At 46.6% G+C, this 22,582-nt stretch overlaps 1 protein-coding gene and 1 non-coding gene across 3 annotated transcripts in view; both read right to left on the bottom strand.

Moving 5' to 3' along the window:
- The window catches only part of LOC126525187 (carboxypeptidase Q-like), a 39,366-nt gene that overhangs the window by 2,416 nt on the left and 14,368 nt on the right, over positions 1–22,582 (bottom strand). The window contains exons 2-4 of one of the 2 annotated variants that reach the window (XM_072287299.1): positions 15,326–15,381; positions 7,804–8,331; positions 4,188–4,437 (exon numbers count right to left, since the gene is read on the bottom strand). In XM_072287299.1, the coding sequence (XP_072143400.1) occupies positions 4,188–4,437; positions 7,804–8,304 (751 nt within the window). In that variant the 5' untranslated portion in view covers positions 8,305–8,331; positions 15,326–15,381. The remainder of the gene's footprint in view (positions 1–4,187; positions 4,438–7,803; positions 8,332–15,325; positions 15,382–22,582) is intronic. The other variant, XM_050173234.3, reaches the window with a different exon arrangement.
- On the bottom strand, positions 3,003–3,075 carry TRNAL-CAA (transfer RNA leucine (anticodon CAA)). Its single transcript has one exon. It is a non-coding gene; the product is annotated as a tRNA-Leu (tRNA).

The following is a 22,582-nucleotide window of genomic DNA, read 5'->3' as shown; positions in this document are numbered from 1 at the left end:
CACGCCCATTGAATGTATATGCACATTCTGAACCACCCTCCGACGCCATGTGCCGAAAAGCAGCCACAGCAGCAGAAGCAGCAGCAGTGGGAATGTTGAAGGAAGAGGTTAAGAAAGCTTCGCTTTACTATAGTTCCCGCTGTACCTCACTGCTGCCATATAGGGGGAACGAAAGGAGTAAAAGCGCCACTGTTGAGTACTTGTCTTGATCCAGCCGTAATAAGGGCATTGTGTGCCTTTTTCCCATTGAGCACAAATTGTAAAAAGCAAGAAAGCCAGTTTCTTATATCATAGCTTTATAGGACGCGAAGACTACTGGTGTTTACGGATGCCAGACTGGAAGGATTCCTTTCACGCAATTTTGTAACTTTTCTTATCCCCCACCGTTCAAGGCGGGCCGATTCTCGTGATAACAAGTTCAGCGCTGCTCGGGCCGCTGATGAAGTGCGAAAATGGCATTACAATAAAATCGCAATTATTCTTGTAGAGGATGCATAGTACGCATATATTTGAACATATATCCCTTGAGATTTCGCAGCGACTTCATTGCAATTGGTACACATAATTTTGGAGGCAATTGCCCACCTGCACATTGCGCATTCAGCATAAGCACAGGAAGAGGATGATATGTGGAGTTTTACACCGCAAGGCCCAATCATGGCTGAAGCGTGCCAATAAGTACAGGAGAACGTCCCGGAGCTACAGAACAAACGAATGGATGAATTTTGGGCTTTTACGTGCCAAAACCAGGATTTGATCGTGAGAGGCACCGTAGTGGGGCACTCCATGTTTATTTTGACCATCAGGGGATCTTTAACGTGCCCCCAATGCACGGGACACGAGCGTTATTGCATTTCGCCTGCATAGAAATGTGGCGGCCCTTACCGGGATTTGATCCCTCGACCTTGTACTTAGCAGCGCAACACCATAGTCGCTAAGCCACCGTGGCTGGTTACAAAATACATCATGCATATCAGTGGGCTAAGGAAAATCAGTTTTGCCTGAGGCCATTACACAAAGGAAGCGACGGCGAAACCGCGCAACAGTTCAAAACTGCGAATAAAAAACTGGCGCGGGCTTTGCAAAAGTGGTGCTGTGCGTAATAGTGTGTGGTGTTTCTTGCAGTTGTAACGCATTCATTTGGTCGCTACTTTTATCTTGCGGTGATAACAGTACACTAAATGCCGGCCACAGCATCAAACACGGCCTTTGCCATGGCTCACGTTACATGTACCAAGTGGGAAAAAATCCTGCAGAACCCATCTTGCGATGACTGTCGTCCTTAATGCGATTGACATTCAAGCAATGTTGTGACGTAGCGTATTGCTGAAGATATCTTTAATTAGGATGTGCATGGGACATTCTGTGATTTCTTTTGTTTCGGCTATATGCAACTTGCATTTAAGTCCGGGATCTGCCCATTTCGCTATGACACTTGATCGCCAAGGTCAGGCAGGACCGTGACAGCATGGCGACGGCGCAGGGACAAGGATGGAAGGACAATGACAGAACGACCAAGACATTACGATGACATCGACGCGACGACAATAGGATGGCGATTCTGAAATTATGACGAAGGTATAATGACGGCATCGGGATGATGATGCAGCAACATTTACTGGGCCAGAAATAAATCGGTGCTGCACGCAGGCACCAGACGGGGTGGCTCCCTAGTTCGGGACCCACATGTTCCCAGCAGCTCCTGGCCCCTGTCCGTCTGTGCGAGCTGAATCGGTAGGGCGGGGCTGGATAACAAGGTCTCCTTTCGCTCGAGGGGTTAGGGATTGGGGGTGTTGGTGGGAAGACGAGGAGGGGGGGTCTTGAGTTCTGTGCACTCAGCCAAGACGTGCGGCAGGGCGCCCTTTTCTCTTCTGCAAAAAGGACAGAGCATATCGTATTCCGCAGGGTACATGCGGTTCATCAGTACGGTATGCGCAATCGAACCCGCCTGCACTCGACGCAGGATCGTCTGTTGTTGCCTGATGAGTTTGGGGTGCGGTTCTGGCAGTCTGCACCTTTCCTCTCGGTACATCCGGGTAATGTCCCGAGAGCTTGTAACCGGGTGCGGTAGCTCTTCCGGCCCGTGCTCGGCCCGGAGTGACCTTTCTCGGGCATGGTAGTCGGCGATGGCTTTGCCTGCTACCTGCAAGTGAGCCGGGACCCACACGAGCTCATGGCTCTTCCCGGAGGCTTGTGCTTGGCTAGAATGGCTCGGGCCGCGGAAGAGATTACCCCCCTGTGGAAGCTTCTGTAGGCTGTCTTAGAGTCGGTGACTACGGTGTCCACGCTCGGCTGTGCGAGTGCGAGGGCCACGGCCGCTTGTTCGGCAACTGCGGGGTCTGCTGTCTTCAGGGACGCGCTGACGATGAGCCTGTCTTTTGATGCAACCACCACCGCTGCACGGTCACTGTGTTTTTGGAGCGAGGTGTCCGCGTAGAGGACCCTGTGGTTCTCTTCCAGATTCCGGGCCGTGTCGTGGTCTTGATTCCGCCCAGCACCGGATAAATTTAACAGAATCTTTTTTTGTCCCTGAAGAGTGGAATATACGCAATGGCACACACACATTAACCCAAGTTGCCATCTAAAGGGTTCATTGAAGCGCAGAACATATCTAGTGGCTCATCTTCAATAACCCTAGTAGGCGAGAAAGAGATTCATTGAAGAGCGACACATACCGAGCGGCACACACCCAGTGACCCAAGTTTGTCCGACGATTAGTTTCGAAGCCTGCTCCACCTGCAGGACAGCCCAATGCCCTACCCCCTAAACCATGTACTACCCAGTGACCCATGATGGCGGGTAAACAGTTGAGGCCCAGCCCGACAGAAACACAGCCCCTCAGATCTGCGCGAGCTTTCCAAAGAATGTCCCATCGCAATAAAATCATAAGAAGCCAACAAACACAGACACCAAGGACAACATAGGGGAAATTACTTGTGCTTAATAAATGAAATAAAGAAACGATAAATAAATGGAAATTAAAGTGGATGAAAAAAACAACTTGCCGCAGGTGGGAACCGAACCCACAACCTTCGCATTTTGCGTGCGATGCTCTACCAATTGAGCTACCATTGCGCTGTTTCCCCATCCACTTTCTTGGGTATCTATGTGTACTAGTAGAACCCTGGGAGTGTTAGCCTGCGCCACCACTCACAGACCTTGGCGGCGGACGTGGAACATCCTTTCTGCCGCAGGCGTCACGAGAACGTGATCTTTTTGGGTGAAGGCAACCAGTCAATAAACCGACACATGCTACCTGAATGCATAATTCTGCCGGATTCGAGACCCTCATTATGGAATCAACGAGAAGAAAAGGGCTTAACTGAGGGACCCGTTTTTTTATTAGTCGTATCATAAGAAGCCAACACTGACACCAAGGACAGCGTAGGGGAAATTACTTGTGCTTAATAAATGCAATAAAGAAATGATAAATTATTGGAAATGAAAGCGCATGAAAAAACAACTTGCCGCAGTTGGGAACGATCCCACAACCTTCGCATTTCGCGAAGGTTGTGGGACTTATTGCGACTCATTGTGGGAAGGTTGTGAGTTGTGGGACTTATTTCGCAATTTATATGACTAATAAAAAATGGGCCCCTTCGGTTAACTCCCTTTCTTGTCGTTCATCGCAATAAAAGTGAGATAACTCATCCTGCCGACAGCATGAATGCCGCTGACATACAGGAATATCCAGTATCGCCGTAAATACCTGAAAAATGTGTCGTGAAAAATGTGACGCTGTTCACGCAAGGTATTTTCACGAAATACACCGTGCTAACGCTCATTCGTGTAGAGCCTTGCATGCTAAATTATGCAAGAGCTTTCTCTTACACACAGGTCCAGGTTACTGCAAGAGTTGGCAACTTTTCGTTTACGTTTCAGGGTTCTTCGCGAAGGTAAATGTCTACGAGCAACGTGTTATATGGGCATACAACGCTCGCGGCGGGAGTTTACGAGGGGTAGTGCCTTTTTTTTTTTACTCTACGCAATCGTTATAGTTCATATTATCAACTTTTATTTGATAATCTTGGTGTCGCTTAATCCATACACGGAGACGCTGCGCATGACGCCGTCAGTGAGTCAATTATACGTCGACTCGTAATTTTTTTTTGTCTGTGCACTCGATCATTGATCACCTCGTTTTTCCTACTATAGGAATATCGCCCTGTATTTATGTAGCTTCTCACCTCGTTCTTGCAGTCGAGCCAGAAGTTCGGCGTCCTCGACGGTGATAGATGCAGTCGGTATCCTGGTGACGTTTTCGTCGTACTTCATGTAACCCGTGTGCGGGCTGTTGATCGACATGGGCGTCAAGGAGCGGACGAGTGCGGCCACGGCGCCTGCCTTCGCCGCTGCCGAAGCTCCCTGCACGCGGTAGTTGAGTGTCTTTCCGTAAGTGACGAACTCCTGGTTGAACACCACTATTTTGCCCTTTGCCTGCAGCGAGAACGGAACATCTGAGAAGCATGCGGAATATCTCAAATGCGCGTGAGTTAGATATCGCACATTCGTGATCACCATCAAAGTCTGCGATTGCCTGAGCTGAATTCATTTAAAATTAAGCGAGCTGATTTAAAACCATCGTTGGCAATATATCATAATGAAACAAGAAATCGTTTCACAGTTTGTGAATGTCCAAAATAGGAGTATCGCCGGTTAGCGCCCGCAAGGTAACAAATGTGATTATTAAATGACGTTATTTCGACAGCTCTAGAAAGAAGGTATGGAGAGCCCCGACAAGAGTGAAAGCGAAGTGATAAAAAGCAGAAAGACTAATCAGATCAGCTGTCTGGTTCACTACTCTACATTAGGGGAGAAAGGAAAGGGTACCAAAGACGAGGAGAAAAGATGAAGAGGTGAAGAGCATTCGTCGGCACAAGCCCGAGGAAAGCAAATGACAGCCACGTCGAGCTTTTTATTCCGTCCCGATTGTTTTAAAAAAGAACACTAGCACTTTTAGAGCAACGCGAACTGACGTGGATTGTGGCTAGGGTTGAAGAATCCTATTTTGCGTAAGAAGTGACTGATCAAGATCGTCGAGCGTAGTGCTGTGCGCTTTTTTTGTTCGTTAAGACGAAGACAATAACAAAGAGGGACCGCAATCACCTCTGTGCACCCACAAGCTTCCCATTTGACACTTCGGTGCATTGCGATGAGGAAGGCTTATGTATTAGTGAATACTACTCCGAGCAGTAAGCGACAAACCATTGTTACGTCACGTTATGGTCAGCCTTGCGGAAGGTAGAACTTTAGATCGATAATCCAGGCTGTCGGGCACGCACTATAATGTCAAGAAATCTATGAAAATCTAGAATATAGGTAACGCTGCCGAAATAAAAGCTCCTACAGAACTTCCACAAAGGTCAAGCTAAATAATGTTGGCATGGTAGCACATGTGTAGTGTTGCTAACTTCTCATGGTCTTTCTTTTCACTTTTTTTTAGCAGCACCTTGTTTTGTTAGCACGTCTTCTTTATTTGGATCTTGTCTTTGCACCATGTAATGTTCAATATTCAAACAAAAAAAAAGGTTTCTAAATGATGTCCCTTGTGCTTCCCGCAAGCAGTGACGAAAACGTGGAAAACAAATGACAGGAATGCAATTGAAAACACATTTCACCGACTGGCCTAACACCCTATCTTTTACTCAAATATTAATCTACTATTATACCTAGGCGGATCTCGCTTTCTGTATTATGTAAGCAGCCGTAAATTTTGTTTTCACCCTGCAACGCGAGAATTTCTTAAAGGTCGAAATAATCCTTCGGATATTACGCATGTATGACCTTGACTGTTAAAACTTTCACAATAAGTTACATCTATTCTCTTGACTTTTACTTCTCCACAGCTTACATTTATCGATTTGAAGTTAAGAATGGAAACTTCGAAGTGTTCGTTCGTGAGTGTGCCTATCGGCTGCGAATGGATTGACGACATCAGCGTGGCGTTCCTAAAGGTTCCTTGCAACATTTTTTTGGACTGCCTCCTGTAGTACTGCAAAGAGTTTATTATAGACTGCTGAAATATTAACTGCAGCCTGGCGTATCAACGAATGAAAACGTACAGCCACTGACGTTAAAGTCACATGCACCATGCCCCACTTCCACTGCCGAAATTCGCCACTGCGAGTAGTTGTGGCCGGAGCAGGAGGCGGTTCCCCTCGTCAAATAAAATAATAAATACTTTCGGCGTTCTCGCTGGCGCTACGAGATGGCCGGATCCCACAGTACCAAAAGAAACGATGAAAACGATATGCCCAACTTGTGTCGCAGGGCCCCTCTAAGAACGCATGGGCTTTCTTTCTTCTCTGCGTAAGCACATCAACGTTTCTGAAGTGCCCCCGAATACATACCACGGATTCACAGTGTTCAATTTCAGCGCATAACGAGATCGGAAGAGCCTCTTAGCACCTCATTTCAGTGCAGCGCTGGGCTTCTTTCTACAGAAATCGACGTTTCTTTGCTGCTGTTAAAAAATCTATTATGCGCGAGTATTATGAGCTTAGAGGCACAACGACAGCTGTAGCTTTGCTCTACCAAGATTGGTCCAGTGGAAGTTATGACCATATATTTTTTCAGTGATATGTATTTACTGTTCGCTCTTATTTTCTCCAGATAACTCACTAAACTTAGCTAAGTGAAAGTTCTATCTTGATAGAATAACTATTTTTGGTAAAGGGACAGGGCTGGATGTATAAGAATTGTATGTTGGGAAACAGTGTTGGAGGGTTCTCGGTAATTTACGTGGTGTTTTATCAGATTAGAATGTCAAGAATGGAGAGCAGTGACTATAGAACTAAGCTTTAACACTTCTGCACACTGCATTTGCAGAGCACATTTTTTATTATAACAGTTATAATGTTAAAGTAGGGGAACTTGAAAACGGTAGTACTACTGAAAAGACCACAGGGAGCTTGGTCGGAATAATCTGCCTATGAGGAGGCCGTGAAACTTTAGTGATGATGTGTAGTACTGCAGTCTTTCGAAGGTGCTGCGAAATCTCATGACATTTACTATTATTACTGTTCCAGAAAAGACGGGGTTATAATTTGACGTTAGTGTTCACATAATCCGCTAACTGTAATAAACGATATAAGATAAAATGGTGGACATTACTGAACAGAAAACGAGTCATTTTGTGACATATATACGAGACATATGTCAGTATCACGGCCTTAGAAAATTACTTCACCAAGTGGCACTATAGTAACGGCAACTCCCATCCCATCTTGGAGAGAAAAAGCTTGTGCCTATGTCGCTTTGGACATCATAAAGCCTATGGAATGTGCGCAACGACAATTCATTGCTTCCTTCTCTATTGTTGCTTTGGTTGCTTCCTTATTAACGTCTATTAACGTCATTAGCGTGTTTTCGAACATTTTCTCCAGCAATAATTGTCGGATTAGAACCAAATTTCTTCTCTTGTGTAACAGTGTGTTAGTTGACAGCAACGTCATTGTAACAAGAACACTTTCGCTACGTATTTCTATCCTGAAATTTAGCCCAAACAATTTCTGTAAAGGTCAGAGGGCACTTACCTCGATTACGCGATTGTGGTAGGAAGGAGGAACCAATAGGAGACACGGTAGGTGGGGTCAGCTAGACGAGTGTTCGGTTTGCTACTGTGCAAGGTTGGCGTGTGGTAAGGTTAGATACGATGCGAAGGGTAAAAGAAAATGAGTGAGCACTGCACGCACATAAGATGACCCACCACACGAACTACAATTAGCAACTCAGGATGGTTAGCGACAGAAATTGCCGCCATGGCACTGTATTCACAATTCGGTGACTGATCGAAGGGCTTACCTTGCTCGAATTCTCCTCGAGTTCGTCGAAGCACCCAATGACGAGCACCGGCGCCGTTATGCCGCCTGGCGGCGTGGACACACTGTTTCCCAAGCCAAGGATGTCCATTCGCTTCAACCTGGGCTCCACCATCCACGCTTCTTCGTGACCCCTCTGCCAGTTTACCACGCTCGCGTTCTCAGTATGCACGAAGTCTAGTCCCTGGCCTCGCAGCATGTCGAACATGTAGTCGATCGAGTCTTCCAAGCTCTTGCTGCCAGACGGCCTCGCGCCGAACGTGTCCACGAACTTGGCCAGTTCTTCGTACGTCACATTTTGTTCGTCGCCGTACACGACGGTGTCTATGACCTTGTCTACGATTGGCTTGTATTTACGGATCTCGCGCACCAAACGCGAAGGAAGCGTAGTGTCGCTGTCGCACGTATACTGCTCTTGGGATCGCGATATTACTGCAGCATAAATCACAAGGAGGGTGCAGGTGAGAGCGTAAAACCGGGCCATGGCTCCCCGCTTGCGATAACTATTCACCTGCAAAGGAGCAAGGTATTACGTAAATGTGCGATCATTATTAAGTCTTTGAAATATTGAAAGGCGAGAAGAAATAAAGATAGCACAGAAGCTGCAAATAAAGATTACATGCCCACAGGGATTGCCACGATGTACTCACAAAGTTGCATAAAATATTTTGCATGTAAAGGAAATATAAGGAATAAGCTATGAATATAGAAATTCTCACAGCGTCCTACTATTAGAAAGAAATTATGCAGATTTAAGTTGTAAGTGATACTCGGTGTGACGCGAAATATTTTTCAGGTATCTGGTATTCGAAGGATGAGCCCACTGTTGGTCAAGCATTTCTTTTATAATAAAGATACCCGGAACAAGGCGAGAAGAGAACCTACCTTAGGCACAGTGCCTGGAATTAAACAAAGAGTGTTTCGTTAGCAATAAATAGTGACATTTAGATGTCCAACGAACACGATCAAATAACATTAAGAATGTTCCTTCTAAAACAGGGTAGCGGCGAGCCTCCAGTCACCGCTATTTATTGGATGTGCCGTTATGCTAGCGAGTCTAAAATTGTGGGTTCGGTTCCCGGGAGAGGTGGGCGTGTTCTGATGAGAATGGGATGTAAAAAAAAGCTTATCTATTGAACGTGAGTGTGGGTTATTGAGTACTACATTGGTCCAAGTTATTACTATTGCCTCTACTGCGTCGTCTGTCGATGCCAAACCTACCGTTGCGGTGTCCCTCACAGGCCAGGTGTTGCTTAGGGACATTAAAATCCACCGAACCATCAGTAACCGCTGTATAGCGTCTTGCATTATATTAGGGTAAACATCGCTACACATCGCAATGATTCCTTCATTGTGCGTTCTTTTTTGTGCTAAAATAATAATAACAAAATAAATTTTCCAATTCTTACCTACTTGTGTCCATTGCATCCCCGTCCATGTGTCCTCTGCACTGTTGCGGAATGCCTTTATTAGGCTGTACCAATAGCCGCATTCACTAAAGGATGCGTGCAGCGACATTCCGGCAAAAGAACTCGAGAGATTTCGAAGCGTGATACTCTTTTCCGCTACCTGGTAAGCAACGCACATTTATGAACGAGTGACAGACCAGTGCCGCAAAACGTTATTCTGCAACTTGGGAGAGTTACGGCTCTCAAGTGCGTTTTTATACGCCTATATGTATCGGTGCCGCAGACAATGGAGAAAGTTGTCTTCTCTTCATCGCCTATATTGGCTAGCAGTAACTGAGTCGAACACTTGATGGTGCCCCGTATAATATTATTATTGTTTAAATATTTATATTTACGGCGTTTATTTGGAAGAAGTAACAATTTGAACGACCCCGTGAATTTTTCCTAAAAAGGCAAAGTTCTGATTAAGGCACTAGTAGTTGCACGGAACTTCCTAATGCCGCTTTCAACCTACACAGGTCGGAAAAGCTGATACTAAGGCATCAATAGCTAAGCGGTTAACGCGTTGAGGTTGACTGTTTGGATGAGACCCATGTGAGAGGTACTGCACAGAACTACAGGTGAGGTGAAGTAGGTTGCTCAGGCAGTTGGTACATGTTCATGGATGCAAACAGATGAGCACGAAGTAGAATACACTAAATGGAAAGACCAGAAGGCCATATTCGTCATATGACACATTCCCTCTTTCTTCCTATTTTTTGTTAGCCTACTTCTCCATGACCGTACTTTCGCATTCGGGAACTTCCGGTAAATGTATTAGGCTTCGTGTTAAGGTTGCTAACCCCGCAAATTAAGCGGCATAGTGTGACCTGTGAGTAAAAATTTCGAATCCCGACTTGACCCAGTCAGGACAGCCAAGCGTCCGAACATTTTCAATCTTTTTCTACTCAATAGCAACCAATAAATCAGATTTTCTTTTTTACAAATGCCTGATACTTAGCTTGGTGACACATTCTCGTTTTTTGTATTCTGTTTAATTGTCATAATCATAGGGATGGTTTCATTTTCAATGTGGATCTAGTACGGCTATAGATTCTAGGTAGGAGTAGAGATAAAACCATGCGGGAACTGCTAGAGGCATATCACATTCATATCAGTGGTCAAGCATGTGTTAGTCAAACATCTCTTTTGTTATACCATGCGGAAATTGTTGGGTTTCAAACAAATACAATGATTTGTCGCTTGCTCTTTGCTGCCCCTGATGTCGAGACTGTGCGCTGCAGGCAATCACCCAAGGGAGGTGGGCGCCCTCCCTTCCCCCCCGAAATTAAGTGACATACCTCCCCACCTTCCCGCCCACGCCACCACTCCTCCTCTACATTCCTAAAGCGCCGCCAACTCAATCTTGAGACTTCAGCGGTCAACATTTTGCTGCCTTTTTCACTCCTTTTGGATGGCGGTAGTTAACCGGCGGCTCCTGGGTATGAAGGCCAGTGTTCTTATCGATTCGGTGGCCAGGCTATGAACTCGAAATGCGTTCAGTTGTCACCATCTATTCAACGTTCACGCGCATCACTGTTGCTTCGTCACTTCAACTTTCTTTGTCCACAGACAAGATCCAGGGACCAGGAAAGGGATTTGGTTCGTTGTCAGCTGGTCTGTATGCTCGTGGAACGAGTTTCGGCTGGAGAAAACGCCAGTTGCGTTTTGTTTTTCCTTTTGCTTTATTATTTCCTCGAGTGACGGATCGCCGCGACACTGGCAGATGCTCGGAACCATATACCTGTGATATGGGTTAGATAAGGTGGAAAATAAAATAATGTGAAACAGCGTCCATCTCCGAACCCTGCAACAACCCTTAAACCCATAAGCAATATGAATTTAACCCGCTACCTCGTCTGGTTTTTCCCTAATTGTAGAGCATTTTTGATGTATTTCTACTATTATACTTCTACTACTAAAGACTTCTAGTGTCATTTTTCGGATTAGCTGGAAGAAATGTAGAGAAACATATATTTGTGGAACAATCACATTTCTTTTGGATCCCTATTTTGCTGCTATACCATATTAGGTGCCGAAACCAGCTCGTATTGTTATTTGGGAAGTTGCGTAACGATGCGGGCCCGCCAGTCCCATAAAACCGCATAGAGCGCAGGGCGCTGCGGTTCTAGACCTGCTGTGCCCACCACGGAAGGTTAGAAAAACACCCGCATAAGCACTGCAGAGAAGTGGCTACGGCAGATGGCTGAAGTGATAACTGTAGAAGCGTCATTCAAAACACACGTAATTGTTCTCCACTTCTCGTGGCGTTTTCTCTACTTCCTTTAATACATAAATGTTAATGTTAATGTTAATGTTTAATGTTAATACATAAATATTTTCTCAAACAACGGCTCAATTTGTTAATTTTCGCTTTTCCTTCCTGTTCGGTTGTTGCCGTGGCTCTCTCCCTTAGTACACCGCTTAATTTTTCAAATTCTTGTGACTCTTGTTTCCAGTTGCCAATCTTGCACGAAAAGTGCTGTAGAATTAGGGGAAAACCAGACAAGGTAACGGGTGACATTCATATTGCTTATGGGTTCAAGGCTTGTGGCAGATTTCGATGATGGTCGCTGTTTCGCATTATTTTATTTTCCACCTTATCTAACCCATATCACAGGTATATGGTTCCGAGCATCCGCCAGTGCCCCGGCGATCCGTCACTCGAGGAAATAATAAAGGAAAAGCAAAACGATACTGACGTATTCCCCAACCGAAACGCGTTCCAAGAGCATACAGCCCAACTGACTACGAACCGAATCCCTTTCCTGGTCCCTGGATCCTGGTCCCTGGACAAAGAAGGTTGAAGTAACGAAGAAACATCGATGCGCGTGACCATTGAATAGATGGTGACAACTGAATGCATCTCGAGTTAATCGCGTGGGCACCGAATCGATGAGAAAACTGGCCTTGAGACCCCAGGAGATGCCGATAACTACCACTATCCAAAAAGAGGGAAAAAGGCAGCAAAATGTGGACAGCCGAAGTCTCAAGATTGAGCTGGTGGAGCTTTAGGAATGTGTATGAAGAGTGGTGGCGTGGGTCGGGAGGGGGGGGGGAGGCATGTCACTTAACTAGGGGGTGCCCCCCCCCGCTCCACCCTGGTACGTGCCTGCACTGGGCTCTTGTCTTCCTTCGTCGCCAGCAAGTTTTCTTCATAATGTGCAAACATTTTCGAACTACATCGTGACGGCGACGTGCAGGGCAAGGCCTTTCGGATTTTGTGTCCGGAAAGGACTGGTACCTGAAGAATTTCTCACTCTGCTCAGACCTGTTCAACCGTCATGACAACCCATCAAAGGGGTGAGCAAGATTCTTCGTTGCGAACTCTGGCGACACATTCGACTTTACTACGATTGGCTACGCATACCTTGCTTCTATCAAGACCCAGAGTGGCTGGCTTCCAAAAAAGCTCAACAACTTCTGACGTAACTTCCACCAATTGACTGAATCGTCGCGGAAAACTACTTTGTTTCAACTAATGAGGCTCCATGCAAATACCAAGCTAAACAAACAGCTGGATAATCTGCTTCATGTCTTCGGCAACGCCCCCGTCCCGGAAGATATCGCCAACGTGGTACGAAAAGGACCTAAATATGGACTTGAGCCAACGACTTCAGTGCAAGACTTGGCAGCAATGAATAATTCCATGGCAGGAAAAGCAGATGCAAAACAACGTGAGAGGTGTTTACTTGAAGGTGCTGATTCCCTGCAGAAGTTTGCTGCGATACGTAAGCGCAAGTATATCCCCCATGCAAACTATTCTCAGCTAATTTAAAGCAAAAGATTTGTTTCTCTTGCAAGCCGAAAAGGAAGGGGGTTTCGTCGTCCTGCCAAAGATACCTGTCAAGCAAAAGCCCGTCAGGCCGTAAGCAAAATTTTGCACCCCAAGAAACTCGGGTGCCGCACGTGAGAAAATACTTTTTGCATTTTTGTAAAGATACCGATTAAAATACTTTAGCAAAATATATAGGAAAAAAAAGCAAGAATGGCTCCCTCACAGTTTTCTTCAGTGCTAAAGCGCACAAAACAGATGTTTCGTTCAGGGCTATTGTCCGTGAACCTGACACATGGCAACTTCAGGTCAGGAAGTTCCTGTTAAAGTGCTTTAAGAATCTGGAAGTGAAAGATCCGCTCCTTGTTCCTAACTCGGATGCTATCACCATCCTTTTTTCGTGACAACAATGTTCGCTTGTCGTCTTCTATTGATATAGAAGACCTGTTTTATTTTATACCGCAGCGTGAATTGATTGCTCCTCTAAAGACACGTATTGATGACATAGGTGAACTCGAGTTTCAGAATGGTGTTGGTCTGAGTGCTTGTCATTTTTAACCTTACTGGACACCTATCTGATTAGCACTTTTATCCTTTTTGACAACCACCTGTCTTGCAAAAAAAAGGCCATTTGTATCGGTTCATGCGTAGTACCTTTCTAATGCGACGTATTTGTTTTGGGAATGGATAGGAATCTTGACGACTGCCTTAAAGGGCACACATGTGTTAAATGTATTGCGATACGCAGAATACTTTTTGTTTACGATGGACCAACAGTATTCTTTAACTTGCCGTAACGAAATTAACATGATATTGGATCTTCTTAAAGTCCATGGTCAATGCCTATCTCTTACGCATGTGCTTCCAACTTAGAATCAGTTGCAATTTTTAGATTAAACATCAGGTTTTTAGGTGAGCATGCTTGTTGACGCTATTCTCCGTGAGCGCAAAAACGACTCTTGCGCATACGACTCTGTCCACTAGGAAATTGTTAAAAGAGGTATAGCGACGCTCTGCCTAGGGTCCGCGCTTAGAAGGACGTGTGTTCACCAGGTCCATCGAGCGTCAGGTCCAGCGGCTTTTAAATGCCTGATTTCCGCGTTTGGTCATCACCTCGGTGGCACATACCTTGCTGCAGAAGCTCGAACGTAGAAATAATCCCAAGTGGAGTGAGGGAGGTGAGCAGGATCCCCCAAGAAAGACCCAGGTGGTGCCTTATTACCTCATGGTGAGCCACAACCTCAAGAAGGTGGCGAACAGGCATGGGGTACCTGTTGTGTTTTCCAGCCCGAACAAACTAGCTCGCCTCTGCCCCCGAGTCACGGGATGTGCAGTGCAAACGTGCAAAGTCAAGCACGCAAAACGCTACGTGGAAGAGTGTTCCACTGCTGTGGTTTACCAGATGCCGCAAGTTGTGCGAAGAGCTACGTCGGGCAGACCAGCCATTGTGTGAACGACCGAATGAGGGAACACGCAAACAATTAAAAAAAAAAAGGATACGAATGCCCATTCTTAACGCATTGCAGATCGTGCTGTTGTAAGCCAGGTTTTTCTGAGGTAAGAATTTCAGGTAGGAGTAGAGATAAAACCGCGCGGCAACTGCTAGAGGCATGTAAAATGCATATCAGCGGTCAAGCATGTGTCAGTCAAACACCTGTTTCGTTAAATGATGCGGAAATGAAATTGTTCGGCTTGACGCAAACAAGATGACCTGTCGCTTGCTCTTTGCTGCCCTTGATGTCGAGACTGTGCGCGGTATATATGTAGCAAGCTTCGTACTTAATAAACAATTGTGAATGTAGCGCCATATTTCTTTCCCTTCTTTCTCTCCTTTAGAATCTCTTTTTCTATTTTTTCTTGCGCCACAACAACATGTAGTTCAGCAAACACCAACTCCCCCAAGAAAAAGTTATTTTGCAGACCCTGATAATTGAGAGCATGTCTATCTGCACTTGAATTTGTGTCAGCCCAGAAAATACTGCATCTTTCTTGATTTAAATTGCAGTATAGTACGACAAAAGAAAATTGGGAACATTGTCGAACGTGCCAACTGGCAGCTGTTGACACTGACAAGATCAGTGCCATGCGCCGCCACAATAATAAAAGTAAGCGCGCTAGAACAATCGCATAGCAGCCAAATAAGGGAAATTTGGACAACCTGGCGCTAGCGCATTCTGTGGGCCGTGCTAAACGCACACTGAACATCCTTGCAAAACACGCAGAGGGAATCGTAGTTAATCGGAACCAGAACAAGCGAGGTGCAAAAAAGAAAGATCACCTACTTCACAAGTTGCACTGGTGCGGCTTCCGATGGTGCAGAGAAGGCGGCATGCAAGTTCTGCATGCAGAATCAAGAGAAGAACGTGATTTGAGCACGTAGAGCAGGCAGTCACGTGGGTGCACTTGTATACCGACACGGGTGTACGCGAGGAGAACTACGCGTGGCTTCACAGCACAGTGATTCGAAATAATTATTTTCTCACTATAGGCAGAAACTGCTCGCCGTGCCTCGAACACACGCCACGAAACTGCTTATTCGAGTCACGCAAAGAGCCTTCCTGCCACGATTCTTCCAAGGGCGATCACTGATTACCGCCCCGAGGTGGAGAGTGCAAACAAAACGCAACAAGGAGAAAAAAATACTTGATCGAGAAAGGAAGAAAACCTGTGTGCAATAGTGCTTCGAAACTGCGGTGAGCTGTGCGGGTTGTACCGCATTCGCAATAACCGCGTTGAGAAGCACGAGGTCAAGAACGAGTTGCATCAGATAGAATTTAATGATGGGGCGTTAATATCCCCATGGGTTTGTGGCAGGATTCACAGGAACTGTGAGAGACACCATAGACGATGTCTCCGGATTAATTGTTACTATATGGGTCTTCCTAATGTGCCCACAAAGTACGGTAGGGGAGCACTTTTACATTCGGCCCCCATAGCTAGGCGACAGCCGCGATCACATTCTAACTCGTGGCCGCATGCGTAGCAGACTAATATCAAAGAGGCCGCTGCAACTGGTGAGTTGGTAAACAAGGCGAGCTTGTCCGCATTAGGTTTTCATACGCGCTTTCTTGTTATGTTGTCCATCTATCTCAGACTCACATTCCCATTTTTATACATATAAGAGTCCCACGTGACTAGTCACTGTGGAAGGAAATACAATAAAAGAGGCCCCGACGTTGCGTTCTGGAAGCTGGAAGTGCAGTCATTTTGGTGTGCCATCTCCCTTTGCATTTCCAATCCACGCCCCGGAGTAGACGGGCGTGAGCTTCAAACTTGCATTGTGACGAGTCGCCAGAAGTGTGCGCTGCTGATGCGCCTCAGAACGAGACCTGCAAGATTTCTCCAGTAGTTTTACCAAACCAGACGCGCCCCTATAGTTATTGTGGCACTTTGAAGATAGAGTCCCTAGATATGATTTCGCCTTTTCTTTAAGTATCGAGGCGCTTTGAAGCACCGCTGTCGAATATCGTTGGGCAGCGCTCATTTCCGGCAGCAATGTTCTCCCTAACGCTGTTTCTCCCGCAGTCACTTGCACGCTGCTGGGAGCGAACTTCAGGACAGGCTGAAGACGCATTAAAGGGAGCTGTGTTTATTTGCGTGTTTCTTTTTGTGTGTGTGTGTCTTTTCCTTGAGCAAAGGATTTTCTTCGGTCGGCGCCACCACTGCAACGCGGCAGGCGTCGCCGTAAAGATGAGTTGAGAATGACAACCTCAGTAACTTCGGTTCACAATTACGGCGTCAAATTTCGGGTTATGCCTCAACAGAGCAGTACTTAGCCGCTTTTGTGTTCGTATTTGATTGCCTGGCCCCATGCCTGAAACTTGTCTCTCACTCATGAGGTGCAGCAGCTGCTGTTGACGGTCGGATGCTATTTACGCGGGCACGCCGCTTCAGGAGGTTAGCAAGAACACGACGGCCGATGCCAGCTGCGTGAGAGGAGATGTCGCTACTTAAACAAGAGCGATAAATCTGTGGATTTTAGTTGAAGAAGTCGACAAAGATCGGCAGTGTGATTGCTTGGCGGCCTGTTTTGCTGGCTGGCACTCATACTCGTAGCTCACAGACACTGCACACAATTTTCAAGCTCACACACCACCTTGACTCCCATTACACCTTTATTTTTGTCACGCTCTTCTTTCCGTCTTTACTTCCCCTTTCCCTTCACCTAGTGCAGGGTAGCAAACTGGAGGTTTTAAGTCTGGTTAACCTCCCTGCCTTTCTCTCATTTGCATCTCTCTCTCTCTCTCTCTCTCTGCCTCGCGCGACGGAATGTGCTTCGAGAAAGCCCCGCACCGAAAACGTTTACTTTACTTTTCAGATGCCCCGAGCAGCGAGAGCTTCACGGACGCGGATGCTACGGAAACGAGGATATTTGGACAACCAGTTGCAGCGCTCCTATGCGAAAAACAGCATGCAATTTCCGCCGCACTCTCTCAAACACTGCCTGGTTGGCCTGGGCCTTTCCTAAGCTGGTCCGTGACAAATACAGGAAGCTTTAGTGAGTGGTTGAATGATTATTTTGTCAATTCAGAGTTATATTTTATCGACATCCTTCTCGTTTCATTTCAGGAAGGCAGGTAAACGAGCTTCGGGATGGAGTATAGTTTATTTCATTTACCGTTAAAGTACAGTGTGCTTGATACAAGCTATAATATTGGCCTGTTCCCAGCAGCTCCTGGCCCCTGTCCGTCAGTGCGAGCTGAATCGGTAGGGCGGGGCTAGATAACAAGGTCTCCTATCGCTCGAGGGGTTGGGCACTGGGGGTGTTGGTGGGAAGACGATGAGGGGGGGTCTTGAGTTCTGTGCACTCAGCCAAGACGTGCGGCAGGGTGCTTGATACAAGCTATAATAGTGGCCTGATCGCGTTCCAGCAAATTGCGAAGGCTGAAAAATGTAGCCGCAGTAATCATTGAAGGCGATTGAAAAGTAAAAGAAAAATCTTATGCTGAAGAAAGAAAGTTATTGAACGCCCTAGACGCACTACCGAAGTCTACTGTTGATGCCAATTACGGCGTTTGATAGCACCACTACAAACATCGTCGAAGCATTTTGACATACGCATGAAATGAAAGCATGGTGACGACGCAGTCATCACGACAACGGAATCGTGGCAGCGCGGCAACAAATGCGCATCGACAGCTGCATGACGACAGCTGCGCGACGGCAGCTGAATGACGACAGCGTGACGGCGGTGGCTTGAAAAACATTGCCCGTCTGCGCTTTCTTACCCACTCGTTTAGACCATGGTGAACAGATACAGCTCCGACTATTTTCTTTAATATTATGCAGATCACAAGCACTGTGAGAGCCAGACTAAGTAAAGCTCTGATGAGCCGAATAGTCGAAACAGCACACGTGGACAACTGGCGCATCGCTTAATTCGGCGCCCCGCAACTGTCAGTCGGAAGCGGAGAAGCGTGACCCGGAGCCATGACCTACCACAGGATTTAAACTTTGAGATGCTGCGACGCTCTCGTACGTCAGCACATACGTCTCAAACAGCTAGTTGGCGTTCGGCGACAACAGCATGTGTATCGTTACGAAGCACCACATTTAATGGGATTTGCCGCCTTCTCCATTTCTAATGAGCGCGTTTGGCGTTTGCAGAGCAGCTTATGGTAGCCGATTTATCTGCTCCAAACACGATTCCTAACTCTTCTCGCCTGTGTCTCACAATCAACCTCTCTTTCTTCTGTTTCTCAGTGTATACACCTAGGCGTCCCACGGGCATGATCTCTTCGAGCTTGACGTGTCAAAGCAAAATAGTATTAAGTGTTGAGTGATAGATGGCCGTTGGAAGTTCTCAGGAGAATAGGCCAATAAAGGGTGCACGCTTTTAGGGAAAATATGTTCAATGGCCCCTGTGCTAAATGGATATCACAACTTGCGAAGAATCACGCTGGGAGAAGCAGCAGAAAGACCCGAGTAACAACGATGTTAATGGCAGATCACATTGAGGAATGTTTGTACATCTACTGAGCGGCAAAATCAGTTATCTTCAGGGTGATCAGGTGATCAGTTAAATGGAGAGCGCGGGCAGAGACGCCTTCGTCTTGGAGTGAACATAAATATGGGCCGATTATGTAGCCCTCCTCTCGTCTCACGAAGACAATGGGGGCGGATGCCCAAGAAATTCTTACGATGTGTAAATGAGAGAGGATAACCTGTTGCTGAGTGTGTCGCTGAGTTACGTTGGTTAGTTTAGTGTTGCATCGAAATGCTGCTTAGTTTATAGTGCTGCTGCGTTATGTTTCCGAGTGTAACTGTTGCTACTTATGAAGCAGCAACAACGCAAGATGGCAAACCGGCCATATTGTGATTTGTCAGCTGAGTTTTAATTGCGGAGTTCTCATTACAGTTTCACGCACATTGCGTTGAGTAGTCTTTCTCGATGACACCACTCTTCAGCACGGTGACCCCACCTTACCGAGCGATGCCAGTACTTTTCCGAGCGGCACCATGTTGCTCACACTACATTTCTTCGCCGGGTTCGTGGGCGAACTCCACCTCATACTCTGGGGGGATGTCGCAGTGGTAGCCCGACGGGTACCTCGAGCGCGTTGTTTCTTACTCGTCGTAGTCGTCCGTGGTCGCCGGCCCCGGCGGGTCCCCGACTACGCGAAAGGCAGAGCCAGCGGCTGCAGCTCCCCGTGCTCGCTCCGCAATCGCTCGTTAATTCCATCAAGTGAATCGCTCCCTAGGCACAGCCAAAGCACGTACACAGCCTCGAACGTATTCGTCCCTGTCGTCTGTTGCATCGGTGGCGCAGTTGTTAGGGCACTCGGCTACTCAGCGGTCGTGAGTCAAATGCTCCCCGCGACCACCTTTAATGCGAAAGCATTATATGCGCCATTAGGCTAAAATATGTCGGCATGACTAAAATGGTACTAAAGATGGCCGATTGCGCAAAGCGTTAAAAACATTTCAAAAACATTCTCGGATTGAGGTCTAATTTCTCAGGAAGGTTTCTGTAAACAAAGTAAATTGTTGTCTTTGAAAAGAAAATTTTCCACATTCCGGTCTGGCTAGAAAGGAAGCCTGGGCCTCCGGGGTGCGACATGCTTCACCGACGCCACGGTGGCTTCAACGTTCTGGTCGATAAAAGGTGTGCGTAGTGCTTGCGTTCTGAGCGCGTTAATGTGTGCTATGAGCGCGTTCATGACGTTCCCAAGTGTACAAATGGTATGATATCTTCGCATTCCCGCACGTAAGTTGCCTTAAATGTCTCTGCCAAAAATTTTTTTACTTAGCTGAAGTGGACGTAATTTGTGCGCTGTTTTCCTTCAAATGCTTTATGATGATGGCGGGTTCGCACAGTGAACCAAGTAAGGTTCTTGCATTGACAATCAAATTGAAGTAAACTGAATGAGAAAAATAACTGCGGAAACTCCAATGGAGTTGTCTAAGTATGCGCAAGCAATGTGCCACTTGCTCATCTACACGCAGGCCGGCGGAATTATGAATATTATGAATATTGATCCGGTAAACATATACCCTTGTCAACCCTTAGTGGTCGTTACCTACCTTATCTGATTCAATTCGATACTTATCAACACTCATTGGTCGTTCTCAACCTGATGGGACATGGTCCTTATGAACCTTATCAGAATCGATCCGACTCTTATTAACCCTTATTGGTCCTAATCAACCTCATCAGAATTGCTCGGATCATCGCAAGCCCCTATCGCCTTTAGCACTTTATCCACCCGCGTGGAGCCATTATCAACCGTTGTGAGACACGTAACCCCTCATCACTACTTACCAACCTTATCAACTCATTGCTCATCTGTCAGTGTTGCGCGATGCGAAGGGCTTGAGCCCTCACAGATCGGTAGCATTGCGGTCGGTGAAGGAACGCCCCAACGGAAGTCGCATCCTGCGACCACCGAAACACATCGGGGATGTGGCGTGCTTGGCGAAAACGTTTAGCACAGTCAGAATGTTCATGATGTCTACAATGCTCCAAGTCGGCTCTTCTGCATATGATCCTAGAAATCGCTAGTATTACGTCATCGCCAAATCTTTTAAGAAAGACTTCATAGAAACTGTTATCTTCTGGCATTTGCCTTGTGCTACCAGCACAACACGTTCATATCGTTCAGGTATTGTCAGGATTGGGGGCTCAATCCCAACGCTCGTGATCCGTTGTCAAGATTGGAGTCGGGCATGAATTAGAAGGTAGCTGGCCCATGCCGTCGTCCAACTTATCCACGCTGAGGACGTTGATGAAGGGAAGAACTGCTTCTCATCGAGAACCAGGAATATGGGTTTATTTACAGTATTTAAATCAGTCTAACATGACTGTTTGAGAAAGTACGTCCGTCTAACATGACTGCTTGAAAGAGAATGTCAGTCAAACATGACTGCTTAAGAAAAGTGTGTCGAGCATCCGCACAACAGCAGTTTTTAAACATTTGGTCCTCCCGCGATACAAAGCGACGTGAACGTACGTTTGGTGACCGCAAACTAGCCGCCTCTCCGCAGGACGGTCTACGCGCACAAAAGCACACACGTTCGAAGGTCCGGAACCGACGTCAGAGGGGCCCCGTAGAACTCGGAGCCATTCCGGGTAGCGCGTTGGGGAGTTTGGGACCAATAGTTGGCCCGCCGAACTCATTCCGTCACAAAGTCGATTTAGTCACGCTGTGGCTAGAAGTTGGCGGCGACGCTCCCGGTATGTTGCCGCCATAGTCGTAAGTGGGTGGCAATCTTGCACTGCAGCTCACCGTTCTTAACAGCGCCGGGATGTTGCCGCCTATAGTTGTAAGTGGGTGGCAAACTTGCACTGCAGCTGGCCGTTCTTAACACCGCCTCCATGACCATTCTCGTGTGTCGAGACTTCAATGCTCCACATAAAGAATGTGGCTACAAGTACTACTCCCGCAGAGGATGTCACGTTAAACACATAATGAACGATGTGAATTTTACACTTTGAACCGTCATGTTGCGTCTACCTGTGCTGTATCCGCAGTATCTAGAACACACGCTCCAGACCTCACGTGGTGTTTGGGTCCTGGGATGCCAGGACGCAGGGGCGGTTAGAACCGGATATGTGAGGCAGTGATCCAATAATGCCAATGATGATTGGTTTACACGGAATGTGCATAAAAAATATTAGACGACGAGTAACAGACACGCATTGGGATAAGTATCGGGAATCATCGTTTGATAAAGTACCCTCAAGGCCTTCGGAAATTCTTGCCGCTCTACGAGAACTACTCCGTAGTAACACCACTACAGCCAAAGTTTACGAGGAACAACCTCAACCGGACCTGGCTCTTATGCAACTTTGGGGAAAGCGACGCCAGGCAGAAGTTCATGCGTCGAGAAATCCCGATGTATCAGGTAGGCGTTCAGTGCTAACCATCAAATCAAATCAAAAGGGAATTTTACTAGACAATAATATGAAAAGTGCGCACAAGAATATTTGGTCCTATAGCCTTAAGCGCTAGTGATGGGTTCAATACAAATAATGCGTTCTAATAATTAGCAGTCTGATACAAAGAAAATAGCGAAAGTATCACGCATAAGCGGTAAAT

This window comes from Dermacentor andersoni, chromosome 3, assembly GCF_023375885.2.
Source record: "Dermacentor andersoni chromosome 3, qqDerAnde1_hic_scaffold, whole genome shotgun sequence".
NCBI lineage: Eukaryota > Metazoa > Arthropoda > Arachnida > Ixodida > Ixodidae > Dermacentor > Dermacentor andersoni.
Note: the sequence above shows the minus strand (reverse complement) of the source record. Positions and strands in the feature narration are given on the sequence as shown.